We start from the raw sequence: 20,779 nt of genomic DNA, 5'->3' as shown, positions 1-20,779 counted from the left end.
TGGAAGGAAGTTTGGTTATGATGGTCAGTATACTTGAATTGTTGTGATAATGTTAAACAATCTGGTGAGGATATTATGAGCAAATCTGTCTGGTATAATAATGAGTGAGTGAGTGAGTGAGTTTGGTTTCACGCCGCTTTTAACAGTATTACAGTTATATCGCGGCGTGTCAGCTTAATGTGGGAGGAAAGCCCGAAGTGATGCAGGTCTCAGACGTTTACCACTTCGGTGAAACCCACGAGCACGGGTATGGTGCTGACAAACCTAAAAACATAATCGGGGCGAACCGGTATTCGAACCCACAATCATAGGTTTCTGGCGTGCCCACGGGACGCAACTCTGCACAGCGAATCGCGGCGCCTTAGACGACTGGGCCACCCGTGCCCCCGGTATAATAATGAAATTAAAACTGATGGTAATTATTTTCCACAATGGCACCAAAAGGGTATAGCATATTTAAATGACTTCATTCATGAGACATAGAAATAACATGATTTTGATGAATTTGTACAAAAATACAGTTTATAGACAGACTTGTTAACCTAATAAGGAGTAAAACTAGCAATACATTGTGCTAAAGTTTGCCAAAGGCCTATACTGCCATATTATGTATCAAAAATAAACAATGAAAAAGGAGGCAAGGTATTTTATGAAGCCATATTAAACCATACATTTATAAAACATAAGTGTTACAGTAACAGTGTACAGTGTACAGTTATGCTGTAATGGAAAGATTTGTTGTACATCTTGAAAAAAGTATTCAGATACAGAGTGGACAAACTTTAACCTTGTGGCAAAAAGATGTACACAAGGTTATGAATTAAGATGGTTTCAGTTAAAAGTTATACATAATATTTTAAGTACTAAATGTTATTTATTTAAAATTGGATTTGTTAAATCATCAGTTTGTTCATTATGTAATGAACCATCTGAAACAATTACTCATGTGTTATGTAATTGTCACTATGCTGCTTATATATGGATGCAACTTTCAGATTTGGTTTTGAAACTATACAGAAGGCAGAGTTAATTTTAGTAATGAACACATACTGTTTGGATTTAAAGAGAAGAATAACAATTCACACAATGCAGTAATTATGGCAACAAAATCTATGCTGTACACATTTAACAGAAAACAAGTGAAACCATTTTTTTTACTAATTCAAAAAGAAATACTTCGATATTATGAAATTACAAAATGTATTGCATATTTAAATTGTAATTTATGCAAGTTTTCATCACTTCTGGTCTTCTCTACATGTATACATGTATACTCTGTATAACTATGATATCTGATCTGTCCATGCTACAAACATGCCAACAATGTCACAATAAATGTATGATATTGAAATGCAAAATATGATGGTAAATGAAAATAAAAAAATGTATAAATTATTTAAAAAAATAAAAAACAGATATAAGTATCTGACCAATGTACACAAATTATCATTGTAATGTATTTAGCAGTAATCACAACAATCCTGTATATAATTCAAACTTAGTATGCAGCACCCCCTGGTGGTGATGAAAGTCCAAGATGGCCGCCAACGTGATTGAAATGTCTTCTGACTTTAATCTATACACATTATATCATAATTATCTGGCCAATTCATACTATTTATCACAGTATCTTTTTCGGGATCAATTGCAGCAAAGCTTTATAAAATTCTGGTGATGACGAAAATCCATAATGGCCTCCAATATGTGTTAGTTTTCAGAAATTGTCTATTTCTACATCAGATATAGATATCATTTGATATCTTTGGACTTAGGATAAGATGATAAGTTTTGATATGATGAAACATTTTTAAATGACATTGTTATCAATCTATATGAATTGTGTATGATCTATTCGTATGATGGCTCGGCATATAATTTTATAAATGGTCCACTGAGAAATATTCTACCTTGTTTTGTTTTAAAAATGTCGTGTTCTAGAGAACAATTCAAAGAAGGCATCTTTTCCTGAATAAAGTGAACTGTATCCATTGTCTCAGATCACCCAAAATTCACTCATAATCGTCTGGGAATGGATTCATATATTAAAAACAGGAATGTATGTATTATTGACATTATTGACATGAACCCATGACATGAACTTACTTCCTACTTAAGTGTGACAAGGAATATCGGTACGATGTATGTGTTTACAGTTCTATAATTTAGTTAAAATGAACACTTTCCTTCAAAGCATCACATAACTCTGTACTCAAGACCGGCAGTGTAAAGTTTTCAAAGGCTTGCAAGACTTCTTACAGGTGTAGTATTAGTTTATACCATTATTTTGTGCCTATTACTGCATGTCCTCTCCCAACCCCTGACTACAAGATTCTGTCGTGTAGGACGTTTGTCAAGTACCTGTTCCCATATATGCATTGGTGCTGTCTTTGGGTTGAAATGTTGTCAATTGTCTGAGATCTTAATGAACAGAGATTTTGCCTTTCATTCACCTTCATCTACCTTTCACATAAACCAGAGAGAACGACAAACCGCTCAAGAATCTGCATTGTCAGAGATATCTGATGATGATGGGAAAGCACTCGTTACTTCAGGAAACACTTGACACGTAGCCCAAGCATATGACCGGTAAAGGCATGAATTAGTGACAATGTCTTTGAATTCCATGTGCATCTAGAAGAAACCTCTCGGCTGTTTCAGTCAATCCAACTGCACCTCCATCTCCTTCATACGGCTATTGAATTGTTCATATGTCTGATCTTGTGCCAACCAGAGAATGTCCGTTTTGTCTTGTGTGTCACTAATCCACCGGAACAATATTCGTGTGCTCTACAGTAAGAGGGACATATCTGTGAAATGCAAGCCACTGACAATTGATGCTGCAAACTTTGGGAAATCTGTTTTTGAATTGCACCCACCAGGCACAATATGCAAAGTTCTCGTTCAAGAACAAGGGGCCAGTAGTGAAACAGGGGCAGGGCAGCTTACTTCAGTGCACACCAGTTTCTGAAAGGATCTTCTGTGTTGGCTTCTGTTTCTTTATATTGCACATATGCCTGATGTTGTAGCAAGGTGGGTACACATGTTGAAGGAATCAGAAAATCTGCCTGAGGCAATTCAAGGAGCAGTTTTCCATCTACTTCCTTCGGGACAGTTTCTGAGAATCCTGAAAGCAACTATTCAATATGCAAATCTATCAAGCGTGATAAGGAATTTCATCATATAACTCAGGAGAGTTCCACAGTTTGTTTTAGCAATTGTGTATAGTGCATGGTTCATCCAAGGCAAGCACGTCCAAATGCTCAATGCATGTACCATGTTGTAGAGCAGGGATTATGATAGACACACACACATACGTGAATGCATGTTATAAGTGCAATAATCTTAAGCTTGAACGCGAAGTGCTACCCTATTTCCTCTCACCTCGTTTCACTCTGATAAATAGGAAGGCCTGTCTTTGCTATTTGCTTTCTTTTCACGTGAAATCGACCCCCGACACAGTAAAACCTCTTGGGGCCTAACTTAATACTTACACGATACAGCTTTCGCTAGCATATTTTCAATAAGTGCTAAATGAGGTTTTTAAAATTGTATTTTCTGGAAGATACGCGTGGTATACGCAACAACTGACCTATATTTACATTACCTTAAAACGTTGTTTTTGGACGTTTGTTCACGCGAGCTTGTCACGTGACATCCCCGCGTATCTTTTTTCTGGACGTTAAATCGGAACAGAAAATGGCGGACACCTGCGAAAGTGGAGCGCAGGCAGGATTTCTAATACATGTAGGTCATGAATTACGAGAGTCTAATGGTGCCACTTTCATTGCATTAATTTTTTAAAATCGAAATTTCTCGTTATTTCAATTACTTTCGATATTTCGAGTACTTTCCTATTACTTTGAGTATTTTCTCGAATTAACGAGTTTGTTCTCACCATTTCGATTATTTTCTCGTTATTTCAATTTTATTTCAAAAACTCAAAATTTCGATTTTTGTTTTCGTCATCTCCATCATTTCCTCGAAATTTTGAAATTACGAGAAAAACTCGTAATTTCGAGAAAATAATTAAAATAACGAGAGGAAAAAAGGAAATTTCGAGTTTTTGTAATAACGATACAATAATCGAAATTGCGAGTTTCGAGAGAGAAACTCGAAGCAACGGAAAAATATATAATGAAGGAATAATTAATGAAGTAACGATTACAAAATCGAAATTACGAGTAAATATACAAGGAATTGAAATGACGAGAAATTTCGATATAAAAATAAATATAATATATGCAACCAAGTGTCACCTAAGGTTTTTGTAATAGATATAGAATAACGAACATATCTTCGAAACTTTAACAACGGTTGTATTGCATATTTTCTTCAATTCGTAGATAGGAAGAATTGCGCAACATTCACAGTAGACCTGATCGAAACATTGACATGTCTGTCGGAATTAAAAAATAAACAAATTGCAGACACATTTTGTCACTGCGTTGTTTGATTAGAAAGTTATAAAATGTGAACACAATTATAGGATGTGAAGTCATCCGCGGAGGAACTCACGCACAGCTGCATGCGTTAATGAGATTTTGTTTGTAGTTTGACGCCGCACCAAGCAATATTCCTGCTATATGACGGCTGTCTGTAAATAATCGAGTCTGATCCGGACTAAACAATCTTTAACTTATCAATTAATTCTCTTCTTGTTTCAAGGTTAATATGACCTCAGTGTCAGAAATGAAGGGCCAGGCCACTTGAGGTTAATTCAATATGTCGTTGATTTGACCTATAATATTGTTTTTGTTGTTGTTATTTTGTTGTTTAACGTCGCACTCAGACAATATTGCACCTATATGACGGCGGTCTGTAAATGATCGAGCCTGGACCAGACAATCCAGTGATTGACATCATGAGCATCGATCCACGCAATTGGGATCGATGACATGCATCAACCAAGTCAGCGAGACCACCCGATCCCGTTAGTCGCTTCTTACGCAAGCATAGTCGCCGTTTACAGCAAGCATGGGTTCCTGAAGACCTATTTTAACCCGGATCTTTACGGACGAAACAGACGTGACCTGGTATAGATCAATCTAATACATATAGAATAAATTCTGGTGTAATGAAGTGATATTGTCCACTTCCTTGAAAAAAGTCATGTATTTTCCCAAAGAAAACACTGGTTTCAAACATAATTAAAGTATAGTAATTTGTTCAAACAATATATTTGTTTATATTTATACTATATTTATTAAACATTCAGGGGCGAATAACTCTTTTAACGTTCATTGTTTCACCACAGGTGGCGCTCTTGCCTGTGCGGCAGACGTGTATTTTGTCTGAGAGAGTTATTTTCAAAACTTTCAAGAAGTGTTTGAAGTTTTGCTTTCGTGTCAGAGACATCCCACATTGGTCACGCTTGTACCACAAGAAAGATACACGGGTTAGTTTATCTTGATTTACAAGCATCTGCATCAGTGAAACGTGAATTTCCGCAACAATGCTGCGATAGATGGCCTACAACCGCCGTGGAAGTTAGTTCCGTAACAATGTAAATGCATATGCAATATCCGTATCAAATTACAGCCACAAGAGTGTAGGTATAAGGATATTCGACATTATCAATTATTTTTCATTCGTTGTCACTTTTGTCTTTAGTTTTTGCGTTAGTCTTGTACACACGACGCTTATGCGCGTAGCGATATCAACACACGTCGTACGTGAACGCTGTTAGACGTCAGACACTGACAGTGATTGAATGCGGCTTTCACTATTTTGTGCTAACGTTAGCATGAAAATGTCACATCGGTGATAAAAGGTAATTTTACATTGTGTTAATTCGTTATTTTATATCTGACTGTGGGGAGGGGGTCATGACAGCATGATTGATAAGACTGCAGTATAATAATTTGGTGCCATCTTGTTTATCCGGCCATTTTCAATCGACCATTATCAGATGATCATTCATTCTTGTCTAAAAATATTCCAAACAACTATGGTGGATATTCTTCCAAACCATTAACCTTGTAGATTCCTCGTTAAACTGAACAAGGTTGAAGAAAACCAGCATTTTGACTGACAGGCAATCAGATCTGGTCAATCATGTAAACTAGAATCTGACAATTTATTGTAAGTTTCTTCAGGTAAATGTATTTTTCCGTCACAAACTGAGTTGTTATGGATGGTTTTTTTAAGAGTTTAGTTTTTGACAATACCTCTTGCAGGGATTTATCTAGATTTGTTCAGAGCCGATAGCCTGCCCTAAGTCTGCAGCAAATGTCTTTAAAAATTCCCAAATTGAAATTACAAATGTCCCAATTCATGTTAATATAACAAATCATAGCTTTGTAGAGATACCCTTTATTTCCCTCATAACAGGACCAATAAAGAGATAGAAGGTTTTATGCTTAGTTTTTATATTATTGCATTAAAAGCTATCTCAAAATACATCTGAATTTAAGCAAATCAACCAAACTTGCAAAGTAACAATTTCCTCCCCAATTTGCCTGTCAGGGGCACTTACTTAGTTGGAAGCCTGGATATATCCCTGCTCTTGAATTTGCTAGCCTAAATGAGCGTTGTTATTACATGCCTTCATATCTTTAATAAATATTAAAAATCTTCTGAAGCCAACAATTTCATATTAAGAGTTTTTTGTCTTCAATATGAAACTCTTCTGTTGGCTTCAGACAGACAAATAAATATTTTTTATAATATTGACAACATTCTGAAGCCTACAGAAGAGTTTCATATTGAAGATTAGATCTTTTGGTCTTGTTGACTTTGCTTATGAAAGTCCATACATTATCACTGTTATCTACTGAAAATAACAGTAACTGAGCTCACTAGACCGAACAGAACTTTAAGAAACCCAGGCTTCGGACAAGTGGTTAAATTCACGAATGCTGTTACTGTAAATCATGAAATTAATTTATCCAAATTTAGACGCCATAAATGAGTCATGAAATGAATGCGAGTTGCCCTGCCTTTTAACTATAAATGCTAATCGGCGAAAGATGACACCAAGACTGTAGACAGCGTTAGAAACTAACAGTTTTAGTCGACTAGTCCTTAAAATGATAACATATAGCAAGACCCTTAAAAAGGGCTAATTTCTTCTGGTCCTTATGATACCTTTACTTTTGGGCACTTTGGCAAGGACTATAGGACTAGTGCCAATTTCTAACACTGTGTGGACTTGATATAATTTGGGGTGATAGCAGTTTGATTGAATAATATCATTTGCCATCTTCACAAACTGAACTTCAACTGCTTGACATGAAGTCAAAAGTAGGAGATTCCAATATGGCATACTAGTATTCAAATGAGATAGGTCAGGTCACCAACCAAACTTGTACAGGTTTCAAGTGATGTCCCACAAGTTAACACAATGCTTTGAACTAAATGAGAAGGTTATGTAATCACCATAACTGCTTTTGCTTTACCGGATATGTTCAAAGTGTGAGTAGTGTTTTGCTTTTTATTATTAATGAGAACAAGGGACAGTCACACTCACATTTTTTGCATTGATTTTATGTTCGCAATAATTTCATGACTTTTATTGTCTGATAATAGCAAAGCCTAAATTCTTTATGAATATGTTTTCAGATACTATGCCAGAGTAGTGTTGGTGTGATAACAAGATGTCGTTCCTGAAAGAGCCCACCAGAGGGGACTTACAGTCCTCCACCCAAGACTTCCTTCAGGAACGGAGTCACAGTACAGCTGTTTTAAGACAGCGAAGACGGAGTACTGTTGGACAGGTCCTACCAGCGGAAACAATGAAAGAGAAACAGGTAACAGGGTTTTCTCTGCTCTTGAGAAGATACATCAATTTACGTCACCTGTATCCCGATACATTTCATTACAAGTTATATTGGTGTGGAAACATGTGTATAATAATAACAGAAACTGTTCAGCCACCAGCTCACACAGATTCTCTTGTATTTCCTGGTTGGCTATAAATAGCATAACATTCACAGTGCCCTCTAGCCTATATGTTTCTGCCCTACAATATCCCATCCTTGATCTCTGAAATTTAATAACAAATGATTCATGGTTGTGATTCACCTGGAAAAAGAAAGTAAATCAACAAATGAAATTAAAGTATTGTATTGGGATACAAATCATATCATGTCATATCGCACCCTTAGTATTGGGATATGTGTCGTATCATGACCCCTACCGTATCCTTACACCTCTAGTGTTTCTTGTTGTAACCTTAATATTAATCATATGCCATCTCATTAAAATCAGATCTTAGTTCTCGCTGTCGCTAAACAAAGATATGAGGACGTCCCATTACAGGTCACATCAGAACGACCTTTCATCCGTCCAATCAAAGTGTCGCTTACCAGATCATGAAAGTGACAGTCGGAATGTGTTTTCTAATCATGCAACCTCGAAAACATTAACACAGGATATTCTGAACGACAGTTATGGCCCTTATGACTAATTCCATAAAAATTATCATCTATCTCTCGCTTCCGTGGGATATACATTTGAATGGAGGAGGCGTTGCACAGTACATGGGAAGCACTGCCGTACAATCGCAAATATATATTAGACATTCCGGAATGTCCGTTTGTTCAGTTTTCAAAATTTTAATCGAGAACTCTGTCAACATATTTTTCAAGCATAGTATGAAATGGAAATCATGTTAAAACAAGTGCCGTTAACCTCGAGAAAGCTGCTTTCTAATTGGCTGATGTCGACTTCTAGTTGGTCGTTTCAGTGGTCGGTCAAAGTTCGCGAAAGGTCATTCTGATGTAGTCCATAATGGGATGTCCTCAGATCTTCGTTTAGCGGCAGCGAGAACTTAGATCTGATTTTAATGAGATTGAATCATATGCAGACCTGGGGTGAGGTGCAGGAGTCTGCACCTCCCTTTTTGAACATGTTGAAGCATACCGTCATGTTTCCGTACAGTCGAACCTTGTGTCAAACTTGGATGTGTCAAATTCACGGTTGCCTCGAACTCACCTTCAGGTCCCTGCTAATTCCTTCTATATTTATCATTATATATACTCGAATCTGTCGAACTGGATGTGTCGAATCTTACATATTATCGATTCATAAAAAAATGTCTGCCGATCGATCACCCCGTTATGAACTGTAAAACGTATCTATATTTCCTCTAATACATGCTGGGTCTCTAATACCAGCCAGACCTCTTTATTTTAATTTGGAACCTTGCACTAAAGCACTCTGTTCAAATTGAAAGAAAGAGGTAACTACTCTTCAGTGGGACTACATCAAATTTCAAAACACAGTAGGTTTATCTCCTATGTAACAAGCACGCCTTACATCAAGCTGATTAAGTGTATACACATTGGCAGCAAGTGTTCTCACGTGACTGCCAATGTGACAATTGAGAAATGGGTAAAACGAATTAAGATTATGTTAGTGAATCTATTATTCGAGATATGACTTGAACAATGACGCCAATCGAGATGGAGACATTAGGATCAATGATATGCCGCCCACTTCATTAACAGCAGTGTTATGTCCTGACCAGGTAATAATTTCTAGTAACATGATGTTTGGTTTTCAAATTCACTCTGTTGGTTATCTTGAACCCCTGATAACTTGAACTTTTTTCCCCGTCACCACAGGTTCGAGACAACGAGGTTCAACTGTATTTATGAAAAAAACCCGTAGTTAAATAATTTGGTGGCAGGTTTTCAACCAAAAGAATAAATTAATTGACCGATTCTTTACTAATAAAATGCAGATTGTTTCCTGAATTATGCACATATTTGGGGTGTAAGTGCCCCCCCATGTATAGTATCCATGGCAAAATGCAACATGGTATCTCAATGGGCTGTCTCTATTTATTCTTAGATAATTACCATTCCTATTCTCAAGTATAGTATACTCAACCGCAAAGGAAACGCGAGATTGTAAAATATAAATTTTATATGGTAAAATGCGGAAAATATATGTCAAGACTGTAGGTGATAATATTCCGTGACGTCCTGATGCGTTTGTGAGACATCGAACGGTACAACGAGGCCTGAAATTAGTCGCCACAACGCAGCCTTGTCCAAGGCCGTGGGTGACAGTTACCATGCTTTGCCGTGGACACCAACATGCACGTGTAACTCATGGAGGCTATGGGTATAAAAAGCAACTTGAACTGCCTTTTTGGCACTCGTAATTTTGATGTGGCAGGTATGCCTTGATTATCCACACAACAGAGAGAACAAGCGATTGGTTGATTACAAGCTGGACAACGGTCCCAGGTTGTGGCCAACACTTTCAATGTTCACGTCAGCACCATCCACCGTCTGCAGCAGCGCTACAACATCACAAACAGTACTGCAGAGTGACCACGCCCAGGCAGGAACGGTTCATCCACCGCCAACACCTACGGGATCGCTTCAGACCAGCCAGTGTGACAGCTCGAAACACCATTGGCACTAGAAGGCGACCGATCAGTGACGATACAGTACGACGTCGGCTGAGTACCAACAACTTGTATTGCCGTCGGCCCGCTCGAGTGCCCATCCTCACCGCCCGCCACCGCCAGGCACGGCTGCAATGGGCTACACAACACCGACATTGGCGGCATCAACAATGGAGGACAATTGTCTTCTCTGACGACAGCCAGTATTGTGGATCCACGTCTGTTCGGAGAGTGAGGGTGTGGCGAAGGAGGGGTGAACGTTATATGGACCATTGAGTCATGGAAAGAGACCCGTGGGGTGGTCAGAGCATCATGGTTTGGGGTTCTATAGGCCTGAACCAGAGAATTGGCCCTCATGTGTTTCACAATATTGGCGCTGGCAGGGGGAATGACATCACACCGCAACGCTACATTGACCAGATCCTGAGACCTTACATCGTTCCCTACTTCGCACGTCACTAGAACCATGTGTTCCAGCAGGACAACACGCGTCCCCACACGGCCAGGCTCACCAGGAACTTCCTGCACCAGCACAACATCCAAACCATGCCATGGCCGGCTATGAGCCCGGATTTAAACCCGATCGAGCACCTGTGGGATGAAATACAGAGACGGCTGAACCAGGTGGTACCAACACCAAGAACTCGTGCTGATCTGGAGGCAGCTTTCATCAGGGTGTGGGCACAGGTGCCTATGGCCTTCGTGAACCGCCTGCTACACTCCATGTACCATGGGTGTATGGCTGTGTTGAACACCCAGGGAGGGCATACAAGGTACTGACATTTTCCACCTCAGCATTTCCATGTGTGTGATCGGCCCAAAGCAAGAACTTGCAAGAACGTTCCATGGACTGTGGTCAATGTGCATGCAAAACATGAACTGTCTCAGACTTATCATAATTGACCTCTCTGTCGCTTTGTGAATAAACCATATTTCACAGTCACACAGTACTCGCGTTTCTTTTGCGGTTCAGTATACTTTGGCATTTGTATTTTTACAATTCATTCCATTCTGATATTTATGTATTTTTTTATATTTGACTACCAGGCCAGGGCCAAAGAAAACAGGGAATCACGACGGCAGCGCTTCGATAAAGCTCACAAACATGTTCTGACAATTGTAGCCAATTACCTGAAGCTGGACACATCAGTCGTAGAGGAGTTTGTGTTGGACTCAGACAGGGTAGGATGTTGTAATATCATGAATTAATTAATTGTATGACACTGCTCCAATAACGAATTTTTAGCCATTGAATATATATATGGTGTTATACTCACATGTAATCAATCTCCTTGAATATTGCAATTTGTCTTTGGGTCAATCTCATAAATCAGATATTTTACTCTGATATCATGCTTCTCTGTACCTGAGGACACCTCCTTAGAAGATTGCATCAGATGAAATTTCTGATCTAATTGTTTCTCTTTTTGTGGATATATACGGCTACGTCATTATATTGTTGCGGACATATTATAGTGGTGGCATCATTGGATCGTGATTTTTCACTTCTTGATACAAGTCGCACACTGAGTAAATTATATCAATTCTGGGCTTAAATTTTTTTCTTTAATAACTGTTCCACTAAACACTAATCAGTAGTGCAAGTTAATAGTGAAAACATAATTTTTTTCATTTCTTGTGCCAAACTTGACACTGCCAACTGTAAATCGATCGTCAGTGTGCCAGGTGTTTGGCCATCCTGTCTATGAAAAAGATGGCTTCGCACCACAGATAAGAGTATATATACGGTATGCAAGTATCGTGATACATATCGGATCTTGAGTAAGGTATCATGATATGTATCGGATCTCACAGTTGGTGTATTGTCCCAGCCCTAATTTATTATGTACCTGTCAAATCTGAGCCCAGGGGCATCTAATCCCAAAAGGGAGTATCACACAAGGAATTTTTGTATTCTTTCCCAATCAAGGTGGACAAGAAATGAAGCTGAATTATGTTAGAAAGCTAACACCTGATTGGCTCAAAAACCATGAATACTGGGTGGTCAAAGTCTTCTTACTGTTCACTAGACGCGACCTATGGAGGAGAGTGAGTATGGTTTTACGCCGCTTTTAGCAATATTCCAGCAATATCACGGCGGGGGAAACCAGAAATGGGCTTCACACATTGTACCCATGTCAGGAATCAAACCCTGGTCTTCGGCGTGACGAGTAAACGCTTTAACCACTAGGCTACCCGACCACCCCTGGTGTAGAAGATTTTAGGGGATGAAAGCTGCATTTGTTTTGGCATGTAATGCAAACACATAACTAGTAATAAGTTATACACTGTTTTGTTGTGTTATAGTTTCATAAATTTTGTCAGAGGTATTTGTCCTCAAGTCAATAATTAATTGGGTAGTGATCTTATTTGCGCAATTTATGCAGAGGCGTAGCTTATCGGTAGCACTGATGGCCTAATTCCTGTTCAAATTATCCCAGACAGCCAGACCGTTGAGTCATTTGGCCCTGACTGTGGTTGTTGGTTTGTCAGCATCTTACCCGTACTGGTTGCTTTCACCAGAGGTGCAGGAGACCTGCATCTCTAGGGTTCACTTTGAACTTTCTTCCTACATCATGGTTGCAGTTATATATGCAGTTTTCATGCCTTATCCTTATCCTGATTGATTTTTTCAGCACATGACCCTTTTTGATCGATTCCTCATGAAAAATGGCTCCAAGAGTATCAAGTTCTATTACCAGGAAATGGATGTGCCCACTTTGGAAGGTATAGTAACAATACCTGATATCTCCATTTAATCACTTGGGATAAGGCAAGACTTGAAATGGAGCCAAATAATAACAGTAAACTATGAATTATAATGGACATGCTTATAACAAACTGATGGATATAAATAACTGTTATTTTGCCTTGTCCGTTTGGTGTATATATGCTGTATATTTGCTTATAATGAACTATGGTTATTACAAACTAAATTTAGTGGTCCCTTTATGTTTGTTATAACAGTAGTTTACTGTATGATCATTGTCTGTCGCTTTTATTTTGGTCTCCAAACAATACATACATGGCAAAATTTAGGAGATCATTAAAAACAACTTGATTTCTGTCATCAGAACAACTACAACTTGGAAGAAATTTAGAGTGCAATTACACTCTTGCAGTGTTAGAAATTGACACTAGTCCTGTAGTCCTTGCCAAACTGCCCAATAGTTGAGGTATCATAAGTAGAAATTTGCAATTTTTAAGGGTTTTGCTATATATTATCATAATAAGGACTAGTTGACTGAAACTGTTAGTTTCTAATGCTGTCATGAACATTGAAATGCTCTAACCCTGTGGTGATGCGGGTTAGAATTGGTCCCAAGAAAGCTGTGCTGGTCATGAGAAGCGACTTATGGATCAAGTGGTCAGGCTAGTGACTCTGTGACTCGGACAGTCGGTGTGCTCACAATATCGTTCACTGGATTGACAGGTCCAGACTCGATGAGTTAATGGCTGCTGTCATAAAACTGGAGTAATCTCAGTGCGGCATTAAACAGCAGATATACACACGCTAAAATGCTGTAACAATCTCATTAAAATCAGATCTTAGTTCTCGCTATGCTAAACAAAGATCTAAGGACATCCCATTAAGGTTCACGTCAGAACGACCTTTCATCCAACCAATCAGAGCGTCGCTTACCAGATCATGAAAGTGACAGTCGGAATGTGTTTTCTAATCATGCAACCATCGAAATATTTGACACGGGGTATTCCGAACGACAGTTATGGATTTTATGATTATATCCATACATTCTAGGCCATCTGTAAGCAATTCAAGAATGTTCTTCTTGTCAGTTTTAAGTTTTTTAATCGAAAATACGTCAAAATATGTTTCAAAGCGTAGTTGCCAGTTTGAAACTAGTGTCATAAAGCTCGAGAAAACTGCCTTCAGATTGGCTCATTTGACTATGGAAGTTTTCTTAACATCACAGTTTATTCTTTTCAAACTCATACATAATTTTCTATAAACATCACAGTTTATTGTCTATAAACTCAATTGCCCTTTTCCCTGTAAACATCACATTATACTAAAACCATCAAAACCTTCCCACTCAATTTTGTGGCCCCTTCCTATGTAGGTGCACCCATCAGTCTATGTCTACATCACGACTTTATTCAAAGTCGGCTACCTTATTCTGTGTAAACATCACAAATCGCTCAAACCCACTCCATTCTGTAGAAACAATACAAATGCCAGTAGTCTTCCTTTGTATGTGTTAAACAGTCTTAAACACAATGAGCCACAACCAACCCTTAGTTTTTGTACAAATAATAATTCTCTCTATTCACAATTCATTTTTAACCTCAGTTTGCAAATCTAACCACTAGTCTGTTTGTAGTTTTGTAAAATATCCTTCAATTATTATCTCCTTTTTAATGATAATCCACAAGCTGAGATTAATAAATTGAAAAAGGCTGCAGTATCACGATTTACCTCTGTATTTTTGTAAAAGGACAATGTATGATAAGGGGCTATACTGGCTCACAGGATCTGCATGATTTAAGAAATTAGCAAAACTTTTCAAATTTGTTATGAAAGTATTCATATATGTTCATATGAATGAGAACTAGACATTTAGTTCAACATATGCATGTTTTGTACCCCTTTCAACAATAATTGTATATTTAAGCCTAAAATAGGTAGAACAGGCTGATTTCAGAGGGTTGGTTTAAGCATCAAGTGAAGTCTTTGGCCAAAGCAGATTTTGTTAGCAGTTGTTTAAAAGGGCAGTACTTGGGGTGAAAAATTGGGATTTTGGATCACAGACTTGCTTATAGATTTTCTCTTGAAGTTAGAAAAATTATCCCTTTTTTTGCTCATTTTAGCCATTCTTTTGTACTCGAAAAAACTTTAAAAAAGCCTTCCAGGTGTAAGAAAGGAAGTTATACCATAAATACAAATTATTCCTGAACTTTGAGACTTGACATATCCAGTGGACAAAACAGGGCCCTTTCAACCTTTCAAGTATTCCAGTATTATAGCGGGATTTTCTTTACAGAGTGTGGACGTGTGTATCCCGGTGTTCCTAAAGGGGGTCGCACAAACAGACTTATTGTCACAAGTGGAAAAGGCGAAAGTTTGTTTGGAGTTTGTGTGTACTTTCTGAAGTCCAGAACTGAGATTGAACTTTCTGTCAAAAATATTCATGAGGTGAGTGCTAAAGAACAACAAACTCCTAAAAATGTTATGTTTGAAATAGCTGTTTTTGTACATGTCTAGCTTCACTGTATTTATAAAGTTCTTATATACATTTTCACTCCGTGGAGATTCCCAGGTTAGAATAGATTAGAAGAGGAGACAATGGATTAGGTGGTCAGACTCAGTGACTTGGTTGACTGTGTGTCATCGTATCGTACCTGACATTGTGGATTGTTGCTCATTATAGGATTGTCTGGTACAGGCTTGAGGCTTGATCCTGAAATATAAGTCGCATTCTCTTCTTGGCTGTTTACCTCTATATACCAAGACCCAATGGTGATTAGGTGTTAGAGTTGGTCCCCAAGCAAGCTATGCTGGTCATAATAGGTTACCAAATGGATCGCGACGCCAGGCCATTGACATGGTTGATTGCACGTCATTGTACCCGACGTCATTGATCGTTGCTCATACTATAAACTACTGGTCTGGTCCAGACCTGAATTTTTATAGGCCCCATTATACAGCTGGAATATTGTTGAGTGAGGCGTTAAGCTACAAACAAAACAAAAACAAAACAATGACTCCTTGACATTCATTCTTCATTTTGAAAGTTGGTACTGTATTGGTGACCTCCTTTTCAGGAAATCACATCTGGTGTGTTGGATCCAAGCAAAGAAGGCTTACTGGGAGCTTTTGAAATGGTGATGAACAACATCTACCAGCCTGCCTTGAAGAGACTTAAAGACTGGGGGGACATGACAGAGTCCAATCATGGCAGGAAGATAAAGAAACAGTTCCTGGATAACTGTGACAACTTTCTGGCATATCTAAGAAGTAGGCAGTGTTTCCTAGATTTTCTATGTACAGTAGAAGCCAGGGGTGTTCAGTAAGGGTGTGAGGTATTACCGGTATATCAGTAAATTGATGTTCATTCTTTCCACGATATGTATCACAATATCATTTGTTCATGCTCGATATATCGGGTGATTTCAAATTTTATCATCTGTTTAATGTTATATACTTGCCAAATGCCTTCGCTGTCAAGGAGCGAGCATCCGGGGCCCCAAGATGGCTGCATATTTATTGACTGAGTAAACATTGTGTTGTACCAGCATCTTGTTTTGTTCCATTTTGCCCTTGGGTTTCTACTTACCGGACATGGACCACACTTGACAATGTTTGTTTGCAATTCATCTAGCAGTCAAAATCAAAGAGGCGGGTATCATGTGATCACTCTGTTAATTAGTTACATGTCTCCATTGTGAGTTGGGCAGTCATTGTCGTTTGACACTGAGGTGATGTTTGAGATGATACCATCAATTAACATGCAAGAAAATGAAGATGTTGTACATTATATAATGGAGTTTTTCATGCCTCAGTCCAATTTGGGTTGGGTGTAGAACTAACAAGGAATTCAGATACCCGTAAACACGTTAATCTGGACAATTTTGAGAAAATGCAAGTGTCTGGATAAGCAAGGTTCTACTGTACATGTATATAGATCAGGTAGTCATATGAGCATTCAGTCCTTTTAGTTCTGACAGATATTATTCAATCCCTGTAAATGGAATATAATGAAAATCATGATAATAAACAAGATAATACTTAGTTTGATCTTTATCTGAAGCAGGAATACTTATGAAGGCATATTTTTTTATTACTAGTATTTTTAACAATTTCGTATGCACCTTGGGGGGTTCTGGGTTAGGATAAGTCATCCTTAGCTTGCAGGGATAGAAATTAGCACTAGCCCCGACCAGTTTCACTAGTGTTGAAGGTATCCCCAGGGATTAGTAGATTTTCAAACATTTTGATGGGTATTGCTGTTTGGTATAGAGGGGGCATGGGTGGCCTACTCGTCTAAAGCCTCGTGATTCGCTGTGCAGAGTTGCGTCCCTTGGGCATGCCAGAAACCTATGATTGTGGGTTCGAACACCGGTTTGCCCCGATCATGTTTCTAGGTTTGTCAGCACCATACCCGTGCTCGTAGGTTTCACCGAAGTGGTCAACGTCTGAGACCTGCATCACTTCGGGCTTTTCTCCCATTTTAAGCTGACACGCCGTGATATAACTGGAATACTGTTAAAAGCGACATTAAACCTCACTCACTCACTGTATGGTATAGCAGTTCGGGTCAGTAGACTTTTTTTGTGATTTTCTGTCCCTGTGCTTGTCCTATTAGGCAACTATATGAATCGGGTTGTCAGACTCGGTGACTTGGTTGATTGCATGTCATCATACCCTATCAGCGTGGGATGTTGCTCGTGATATTAATCACTGGATTGTCTGAGTTGATAATTTACAGGCAGCCGTTATGTTGTGGCGTTAAACATCAAACAAAGTAAACTGTTCAGTTTATCATTGTGAAGCTTTGGAAGCGGATCAGGACGGGGGGTAGGGATGCTGTGCATATCGCTGACGGGGTGCTGTTGAACGACTTGGAACTACCTACCCCAGCAAGTACAACAATCAACCAAAGGTGGAAGGTTGGCAAAATTGTGACATCCTTGACGACCTCTTCATATCGATCATTTTCAAGAAGGGTTATAGTCCAACCGTTATGCAAGGAACTGCCGATTGTACAATATCAGGAAACACAGCAACCAAATTTAACAGAAAGGATCGACACACTTCTGATCAAGGGAGCAGTTGAGATAGTACATCCAGATGTCCTAACCCCAGGATTTTATTCACTGATCTTCCTTGTCCCCCAAAAGAACTCCAAACAAAAAAGTTGTATTTGATCTACAACATGAAGGAATGTTCAGAATGACCCATCTACCACAAGTAAATCACATGATAAAACAGGACAATTATCTGCATTGACCAAGATGCTTACCTTATCCCCATTCATCCAGCCTACACAAAATACCTATGTTTCTTTACATTATCAATGGTCAGTCCTGGCCTTTAGAATTTTTAGAGCCCCGTCATGTCATCAATCCCAATTGCATGGATCTATGCTCATGATATTAATCACTGGATAGTCTGGTCCAGACTCGATTATTTACAGACCGCTATCATATAGCTGGAATATTTCTGAGTGCGGCGTTAAACAACAAACCAACCAAGCAACCAACAATTGGAAAATTGGGAAATTTGTACAATCCCACAGGAATTGGTACTAGCCCCGAGCTAGCGGGCTAGTGTTAAGTTCTAACCCTGCCAAGATCTCAAGTTCCAAGGGATCAGATTTCTAACTAGAAGCATTCCAACTGATGACAAGGGAAGAAGGTGACCCATCAGTGGACCTGTTCTCAACCAGATTCAACAGATAGCAACCTTCGTTTCCCCAGTAGACCCACTAGCTTGGTCCAATTATGCGCTTGGCAATATCTTCGGAGGGACTCCATGCGTATGCATTTCCTCCACCAGCACTGATGACCCTGATATTACAGAAGATCATGCATATGAAGAACCTGCAACTGCTTTTGTTAGCAGACCTTGTTGCAGTGGCAGGAAGACCAATGCTAAAGCCCCCGCACTGGCCAAATCTTCTACGACCTCACTCAAAACAATGTCATCTATGACCGGATCTTTGCGAGCTTCACGTATTGAGCATATTAGGCCATACTTTTTTAAATTAATGTTTCACGGATTCATTCAAGCTTTTCCACACAAGGTCGGTTGAAATAAAAATAAAAATAAATAGCGATGTCAATCATTTACGCCATTGTGCCATGGATTTAAATTGCAGCTTGCTTCTTTAATCGCTAATGGTATTGTAGACATGGAATTCATATATAACATTTTTATTGTATAAGAGGGACTATTACTGGCGGGAGACAACAAAAATAAATATTGATGTGCTTTTCTTTCTTTTTTTTCCAGCTGCTTTTTAGTTGGGGGGCAGGCCCGTGAAATGAGAAATAAAAAATGTGTGGCCTTAGGAACAAGCACAAGACAAGGATACTCCGTCAGAGCAGTGAAGGCAGTCTGCTTAGCTCTTCAAAGATCAACAAGGAATTTATATGATGATAAATGGAAGAGTTTTGACCATTTCGCGAGATCTAAAGGATTTACAGCAGCAAAATGTCCTTCACCACAGGTAGCAGAATAAGTGTGTCATTTAAGATGCAGAAGGAATGTCAAGGGTTCTACTCTATGCACTTGCCTGGCTGCTATCAGCTCTGTTCTAAAATGTCAAACTTACAAAAGTCCCTGAACTGATAGCCTTTTTGAGATCTTTCAGATTTGAGGATCAACAGAAGTTTAGAGCTAAGTGATGCTTATGAACCCTTAGAACATGCTGACTTTGAACGTCTTACTCAGTAAACATTATTCCTTTTGGCACTAGCCACAGCGGCCAGAATGTCAGAGATACATGCGATCGACTTCAGTTGTACCAGGTTCGACAGCGGTAAACATACATCAGCCCATCTCGTCCATTCTAGGAGCAGAAGACATCAAAGATTTGTTTGTCCAGTTAGGGCTTCACTTATATATCTGCAAAAGAGACAAGGAAGAAGGAGATAATTTATCCCATTATAACAGAATGCTTCATCAGAATTACCTCCTTCTGGATGAGAGCAGTTATACACAAGAGCTGACAGGACAGCAGGGCTGGACCTACCTTCAGCGTTCAACCCACAAGAAGTCAAAGCTATAGCATCGACCTAGGCCCTTCATTGTAACTGTTCAGTCCCGACCTTCATGGAGGGTTGTTTCTGGAGATCTGACACCCTCTTTGCGAATCATTATCTCAGAGCTTTTGCCACAGAAGATGTTGCAGACATTCATCAATTTGTACCTCTAGTAGTTGCACAGCAACTAACAGTACCCAGCAGAAGATGGAATAAAGCTACACTCACCCACAATCAGGTAGACCTATTGATGTCAGGTTACTGTTCCATAACCACTGACCGAGAATCCATGTTCCCCTGTATTACTTACGTAATTCCGAGCATGAGTGATAACTATTGTGTCAAGATAATGTTCTTCTCTTAACACTATAATCATTTAAAGAAAGCTGGAATATCTTTCTAAGCATGCTTTATCAAATCCACGTAATTATAAAATTTGCTCCTTTTTACCAAAAAGTGGTACCCACATAGACACTAAACACATAGACAAGCCAACACAATGTCTAACCGCGTTCCCATGGGGTTTACTTCAGAACAGATCACACATGCAGGTGAGACCAACCATCTTCTGTGAGATTCAAGCAATTAGTATGAGTCAGGATAAGGTAAAATATGTATTTTTGTAGTGTAAAAATATCACTTATACTTATCCTGACTCATAAGTACCCTCCCTAGTGTTCCCGCTCTACCTGA

General features: G+C 38.9%; 1 protein-coding gene across 5 annotated transcripts in view; it reads left to right on the top strand.

Annotated features, from left to right (window-relative positions):
* The first annotated feature begins 5,257 nt into the window (after positions 1-5,257).
* The window catches only part of LOC124132897 (dynein axonemal heavy chain 8-like), a 180,897-nt gene continuing 165,375 nt past the window's right edge, over positions 5,258-20,779 (top strand). For 3 of the 5 annotated variants that reach the window (XM_048398431.1, XM_048398435.1, XM_048398434.1), the window contains exons 1-6: positions 5,258-5,395; positions 7,561-7,748; positions 11,408-11,542; positions 12,997-13,087; positions 15,364-15,515; positions 16,145-16,337. In XM_048398431.1, the coding sequence (XP_048254388.1) occupies positions 7,596-7,748; positions 11,408-11,542; positions 12,997-13,087; positions 15,364-15,515; positions 16,145-16,337 (724 nt within the window). In that variant the 5' untranslated portion in view covers positions 5,258-5,395; positions 7,561-7,595. Of the gene's footprint in view, positions 5,396-5,658; positions 5,771-6,061; positions 6,082-7,560; positions 7,749-11,407; positions 11,543-12,996; positions 13,088-15,363; positions 15,516-16,144; positions 16,338-20,779 lie in introns of those variants that run through there. The other 2 variants (XM_048398432.1, XM_048398433.1) reach the window with 2 other exon arrangements.

This window comes from Haliotis rufescens, unplaced genomic scaffold, assembly GCF_023055435.1.
Source record: "Haliotis rufescens isolate VD_foot unplaced genomic scaffold, xgHalRufe1.0.p SCAF_18, whole genome shotgun sequence".
In the NCBI taxonomy this organism is placed as follows: domain Eukaryota; kingdom Metazoa; phylum Mollusca; class Gastropoda; order Lepetellida; family Haliotidae; genus Haliotis; species Haliotis rufescens.
The sequence above is the reverse complement of the archived record's forward strand: the minus strand, read 5'-3'. Positions and strand labels throughout refer to the sequence as shown.